Source organism: Etheostoma spectabile, chromosome 5 (genome assembly GCF_008692095.1).
Source record: "Etheostoma spectabile isolate EspeVRDwgs_2016 chromosome 5, UIUC_Espe_1.0, whole genome shotgun sequence".
NCBI classification, from domain to species: Eukaryota; Metazoa; Chordata; class Actinopteri; order Perciformes; family Percidae; genus Etheostoma; species Etheostoma spectabile.
The window spans coordinates 19,977,396-19,984,581 of record NC_045737.1 but is presented as its reverse complement, the minus strand read 5'-3'; the positions used below and the strand labels follow the sequence as shown (position 1 = coordinate 19,984,581).

At 37.8% G+C, this 7,186-nt stretch overlaps 1 protein-coding gene across 2 annotated transcripts in view; it reads left to right on the top strand.

Annotated features, from left to right (window-relative positions):
* LOC116688848 (proepiregulin) overlaps positions 1 to 7,186 on the top strand; it is a 9,013-nt gene that overhangs the window by 1,339 nt on the left and 488 nt on the right. Inside the window, exons 2-5 of one of the 2 annotated variants that reach the window (XM_032514937.1) lie at positions 1,953 to 2,036; positions 2,951 to 3,077; positions 3,194 to 3,340; positions 6,766 to 7,186. The exon at positions 6,766 to 7,186 is cut by the window's right edge and continues 488 nt beyond it. In XM_032514937.1, coding sequence (XP_032370828.1) covers positions 1,953 to 2,036; positions 2,951 to 3,077; positions 3,194 to 3,340; positions 6,766 to 6,832 — 425 coding nt within the window. In that variant the 3' untranslated portion in view covers positions 6,833 to 7,186. Of the gene's footprint in view, positions 1 to 1,949; positions 2,037 to 2,950; positions 3,078 to 3,193; positions 3,341 to 6,765 lie in introns of both variants that reach the window. The other variant, XM_032514936.1, reaches the window with a different exon arrangement.

Genomic DNA, 7,186 nt, shown 5'->3' with positions numbered 1-7,186 from the left:
GGAAGTACCTCGGTCCTTTGCGTAAATAAATGTACCAATAAACCAAATTTCACATTATTGGTAATATGGATTCATTAAAGCCTAAACAGCTGTACTGTTGGAGCTGGTGGAGCTGGAGCTAATTTGGTTGTTTTGCCCAGTGGTTCCTGACCTGAGGTTCTCTCTGCTTTTTGTGAAATATTGACAAATTCTACACCACTGGGCATGGAGAAGATATATAAAAGGAACCACTGAGAAGTTAAGAAGGGAAATCAACAGCTGACAACTCACAGACATCTGAAATTTGACAAGGGGCCCCAATTAGACACTACTTCATAAGGGCTCACAAGATGAAAATGTTGTGAACTGCAAACTAACCAGTAATTGTAATACATTGTAACAAGTAAAAGTACAATATTTCTAAGTGTAGTGGAGTAGAATCAAAATAAGTAAAGTAAAAGTACCTCACAATTGTGCTTACGTGCAGTACTTGAGTAAATACTCATTCTCCAACGCTGTGAGTACTGATGGGAACAATGTGATAACTTGATTTTCCTCCTAAAATAAACGACTTCAGCGTTTTGCAGTAACTCCATGCAACTGCAATTTGGATTCCTCTCTTTGTTAATTTTCACTGTGTAGCCACACATGAGTTTTTGCTATCAACCAGTTATCCATCATGATAGGAGTATATAACATTCTCTCCTTTAGCTGCTCTCGATTATGTGGGTGATAGAAAGCAATGTAGTTGTGGCCCTGCTCACCTTTGCCCTAGATTCATACGCTTTTGGGTTAACCCGTTCAGTGCTGCCTATTCAACTTTTAAAAAAAGAATAATTTCCTTGTTCTCCAGTTGGTAAAATAAAGATGCAATTATCATCCAAATGAATGCGAGGAGGAGGATATCCGAATCCCACCTCTGCCAGATTAGCGTCAGTGACTGACGATATATGGGCTGATTGGACAGTGATTAAATACTAATACAGAAATGTTGCTTTGTCAGTACTTACTCAAGTGCACTATGTACTTTACACCAATCAGCCACGTCAGAAACACCCAACAACCAGGCTGAGTCTTCTCACAGAAAACACAGAGAAAAATATCTCTGCAGCCATAACAACAGACAGGAACAGAAACCCAGAGAGGGCGCGATGGCGAGGCTTTTTACAGCGGGTATAACCAGATTCATAACCAGTCAAAACCAGACACATCTTGCATCTAGGATCACGTTTTTTTTTTTTTCCCCTCTCCTGCCTCCAAGAATGTGGGCGTCTACAAATGCAGTGCATTATAAAGTTGTGCAGGCTGGAACAGGCATGGCTATAGGCAACAGAAGCCACGCTACATAACGTACTAGTTGGCAAAAATTACACATAAAAAAATGCAGAAAATCTGAGTTTTCTCACCAAAATGTTTGATTTTAAGATATGATTTCTGATTTTGGTCTAAGTACAAAGTATTTTGGTCTTTGCGCTTATCTAAAGACAGTCAACAAACATGTAGAATTATCAGAATCAGGTTTATTGACAAAGTAAGTTACACTTACAAGAAATTTGGGGTGTTGTGGACTATATGATCAAGAAAACGATCCCTTCTCTCACTTACAGTATGTCATGTTACAAATGCAAATTCAAAGCACATATATTTTTTTAAATTGTTATTGAAAATCGTTGAAAAAAAAAGAAGACATTTTCATCTGTAACATTCTCTGTTTGCATGTCAAATAAAGGTTTTACAAACAACAAATAAGGTTAAGTGAAATGACATCAAAGTGTTTAGGAAACACTTTAAAGTTATGACTTCAAGGTTTTTGAATGAAATGTGAAAAATGAACCGAGATGTCTAAAAAGCGTTTAATTGATTGGTCTGGACTGTAAAAGACTGTCTAGTCATAAAAGTCAATGTCCACATAGAATGACCTATTGACCTTACTTTTAGTGAAATTGATGAGACAAATTTTCTCTGTTCAGCAGGCGTCGTGCTGCTCTGGCCGAGTGTTCTCACCAGGAGCGTCTCATCCAGACTGCAGACTGCAGACAGCACCTCTCTATCTGCAGGTATTCACCCAGACAACTGCAACAAATCACTGGATTTTTCAAGTATGAGAAATGTGCTTGTGCATTTAAAATGTCTTTTAAACATTAACACAATCACGCAATTCAAAGTATTATTATTCTTGTCTTGATAATTGTATATAACTGTGATTTTGACTGTTGGTCAGAAGAAACAAGAGGTATATACTTACAGCAGCTTGGCTTTGCAATGAGGAAAACGATGAAACACTTCAACTCCACAATTAGGCCACGTAAAACCAGGCAAATAGACCTACAGAAAATGAAATGTAATAAAATACACCTCAATTAAATAAGACATGAGAGTAACTATTTTTTCCCTCTATGATTAAATTTTTGGTCTACGAAACATAAAAAAAAACAGTGGAAAATGGCCATCCTGATATCATTGGGCACGCAGCGACGTCATCACATGTCCTGCTTTGTCTGAGTGACCAGCTGTCCAAAACCACAAAACATTTAATTAACTATAATGTGAAGTAAAACTTAAAAAAAGCAGCACATTTATACATTTGACAACCTGGAACCGTCAAATGTTTTATCTACAAACGATTAATTGATGATTAATTCTTCTTTCGATTGTCCAATCCACCGATCGTTCCAGCTACAATACGAATGAAACTTAAAAAATGGACTTACATAATTTGAATTTTTTTTTATTTTATTTTAAAAGATGTAGCTGATTCTGCAAGCCACAGATCCCAACACTTACACTATTCTGCAAAAAATAAAATTGAACATTTCAAGAGTTGAAGTAATTAAAAGCTATCACAGCGGTGGCTTGATACTATAAACACATGTCTGTATGTTGTGTCTGAATGTTTATTGCCATTCAATGAAAATGATGCAGACTTTACTGTGAAAGGTTTCCATCAGCTGTCTTGCTGTTGGTGTTTCAGGGCACGGGGAAGAGCACCCTCATGTGGTGAAGCGGTCAATACAGAACTGCGACAGCACTTTTGACAGCTATTGCCTGAACAACGGCCAGTGTATGCTGCTGGTGGACATCAACGAACACCACTGCAAGTACGATCTTGTGTGTGTGTGTGTGTGTGTGTGTGTGTGTGTGTGTGTGTGCTTGCGTGTTGCTTTTAATCATCTGTGTGATCATGTAGGCTATGACTGGTCTCTTTGTGTTGCAGGTGTGGGAGGGGCTTCTACGGCCCCAGGTGTAGCAACCCGGAGCTCCTTGTTAAGCCAATGGGAGAAGAGCAGATAATTGTCACCATTTTCTGTGTGACTCTGCTGATTGTAGGTCTGGCTGGAGCTCTGTACTTCTTCTGCAAATGGTAATGCTTTAGTCTGTGAATGAATGTACTTGTGTTTGAAATAGTATTTACTTTTGATATAAATGTACTATTTATGAGAGTTTAATATACGAAGGGTAATAACCACTGTTATTGCTTACGTTGATAATGATGGGACTTGTTACTATCAATACCTGTATTTTTGGGATATCCGGCCAGGGCCACTGGCTGTGTTGTCACCTTTGACTACCTGTGCCGTTTCTCCACAATTTCCTTGGATGTCAGAAATGATCAAAAACATGGGAAAAAAAAACATTACATGCTGCAGTTTCTACTGGAGTACTTCAGATTTCTCAAAACAGGATATGTTGTATACTATGGGGCGCCGTTTGTAAAGCGGCTCGTGCTGAAAATAACAGCAACATTTTGTCACATTTAGCTTTAAATAATGTTTAAAAAACTGGTATGAAATTTTGAGGGTCACTTTCTTGCACATTTACAACAATATTTGTCAACTTGGAAATATTTTAAATAGTTAAATCCAAATATTAAATGTTACACCTAAATGTTAAATGTTAAATCTAAATGCTAAATCTAAATCTAAATGTTAAATCTAAATCTAAATGTTAAATCTAAATCTAAATCTAAATGTTAAATCTAAATCTAAATCTAAATGTTAAATCTAAATCTAAATATTAAATCTCAATCTAAATCTAAATGTTAAATCTAAATATTAAATCTAAATCTAAATGTTAAATCTAAATATTAAATCTAAATCTAAATGTTAAACAAAAATGTTACAAAAATGTTACAAACGGCACCTTATAGTATACATAGGCAACACACAACTGGGATACACCAAAACCCCACTCATAACCAGTGGTGGAAAGTTACATCTATTCAGGTACTGTACGTAATGTGATGCACTTGAGAGAATAATTATCTGAATCTGCAGCTCACCTCGACTTTTCGGAGCTTTATGGTGAGCTTCAGCTCATTGTTAAGTTTAATGTCCGGCTGCAATGTTGGGTTTCACTCTCACAGCTAGGGCTAGGGACTGTTCAAAAATATTCAAAACCGATACCAACACCGTAACTTTGATACCGGTTCCTAAACAACTTTTCAATACAAAAATTATTAAACAAAAAGAAATTACAACATTGCGGCACAAATCTTTTTATTTATTTTGAAGCTCTCACTACGTGAGCCCGGTTTCTGTGTGTATCGTTAGACAACAATCATAAACATCAGATCTTGCCCCACTAACACAGAACGTTTAGGGAACGTTTAGGGAACGTTTAGGGAACGTTAGGGGACGTTAGTTTTTGGTTCTCTAAAGCAGTGAATCCCAAAGTGGGGGTCGGGACCCACAGGGGGGTTGCAAGCCAGAGGGGGGGGGGGGGGGGGGGGGGGGGGTCGCAAGTTGATTTCCAGAAATAAAATGAAATTTAAAAACGATTAGAAATAGCATATGTTAGCCATGATTTTAACACAAGATAAAACTAGTGGCTACATTTAAAATAAAACCATGCAATTAAAAAAAAAGGGAACAGCTCTTTTGATTTTCTTTGACCTCTCTGACCCCAGAGGTCATTGCGACAGATTTACGACATATTAGCGACAGAATCAGTTGTAGCAGGTCAGTGTACAGCGCGCCTGAAGGTGGAGGATGATCTCCGAGTAGCGGTCTCCAACTCCAAATTTTGCGTTGTCAATATGCTCGTGTTTGGATGCGTCTATAGTGCGTGTGCGGTTGCGGGCAATGTTTATATACGTTTGTAGTGGGGGGGGTCGCAAGTCACTTGCACCGTTACTTTGGGGGTCGTGGGCTGAAAGTTTTGGGAACCCCTGCTCTGAAGGTTAGTTCGAACCAAACCAAAAACTAACGTTTAGGGAACGTTCCCTCCTGGTTATAACGTTCCCTAAACGTCAAGAGAACCAACCAACTGTAACGTTCCCCTGCGGTTGCACCGTACCTTCACACAACGTTCCCGTTTGGTTGTTTTTTGGTTGTTTTTGGTTGTTCTGAGGTTTTGAAGTAGCATAAAGGTTTGCTGTCACTTGATTTAAATTCACTCAAAAAATATTGGACTCATACAATCTAAGTAATATAAACAGCATAGCAAGATAATCTATTTATTTTAAGGCTGATATCAATTTAGCTTAAAACAGTACTTTTGTGCTTGAATTTTTTTAATAACTTTATTAGTGTTAGTGAGCCAACATGCAAGCAACATGCTTCTACCAATTGGGCGTTGAATGATGAGGCAGTTTTTGATACTTGATACTTCAGAGGCATTTCGGTCGGGGCCTAAAAAGTATTACATTTCGTACCGAGCCCTACTCACAGCTCTCATCCTTTTTGGCTGCAGCAAGTAGCTGATTTCATTTGGGAGTGGGAGGGGGGGCTAAAAAACCAACTGCACATTACCCACTTAGCACCAAACGGCAGACAGACACAGTTATCGATTAGCTGGTGAACATAGCGTGACGCATTAAGCAGCTAAAGAGACAAACATTTCCCTCAGGAGTTGGCAGAGACCGAAACCAGATTTGAATTGGTATTTGAACTTAAAAGGTGATGACATGTAATTGTTGTATTGCAAACAGCTTGTTTCCGCTACCCCTAAATGGCCAAAAAAATCAGGGATTACATGGTTGAGGAACTTATAACTTTATAACTTTGAGGTATTTGTACTTAATATTTCTATTTTATGCCACTTTATATATACATAAATAATGTACTTTTAACTTTATTTAAAAACAGTATGTTGCACATATCACTTGCTGCACACACTAAAATGTTATTTATATTTTCTTAAAATAAGTGAAAAATTTGCCATCAAGATGAGATAATTTCAACCTGCTGAATGTATTAGAACTCATCTGGTTTCATGAATGTTATAGAATAAGGTGCCATTTTCTTCCTAAAACAAGTTGCTTTCTGTAGGAAGCAGGTTAATCTAAATAGACTGGGGGCTTCTTCACTTTTTAAAGAAAAAATAGACTTTAAGGACTCCACAAATAACTTTGATTTTTTATCAGATCCGATTATATATACAGCAAACTACTTAAAATTGGAAACTCAAACTCTTCTTTTTTTGGCTAATGTAGTTCATGGTTTTGTTCAAATTCAGCTAAATAAAGTGTGATCATAAAGGTGACTCAGACACCTCCCGTGTCACCATGTAAAACCTGCAGATGTAGCCTACCTTTTGCTTCAAATCAAACCCCTCACGATGGAAAGTCTTCCCCAACATCCTGTTTCCTGTGAGAGACACGTCAAACCACAGACAGTGATTGCGATCTCAAAGTTGTTTCTTTGGACACTTAAACCTGGTCACCCTGCACTTTTCTGTTTATCCCAATGATTTGTATTTAATGATGGTAGAATACAAAGTTAATGATTTGGATAGCACCTTTTTAGATTGAATAAATATTCTGTTTTTTTTTGTTTTTTTTTACAGGTATAAGAAAAACAGATTCCCACGTCAGCAGAAGCATCAGGGTTACACAGGAGTCCAGACAGCTTAGACGCACACCCACTGCATCCCCCGCTGGAAAAGGCAAACCGGGATTCCGAAAAGCTAATTTCAACATACCATGACGTTACCTGATGAGCTTACACTCAGTGGCTGGTTTACTGGATGTCACAAAGCTTAGGATCCCTTTATCAAGCACTCAAATTGGCCCAATGAGATAAAAAAAAACACAGCTTTGTGTGCAGTGCGATTGTTGTTTCTAGCTGCACAGGTTCTAATGTTACAAGATGTTTGAAAAGATGAATGGTGAGATGCACAAAAACTGTTTCTATGGGTGACGATGATGGTGGGTCATGGAAAATTAATGGAGAATTGTGAAAGTCTAAACAAATATTAGGGTAGTGGT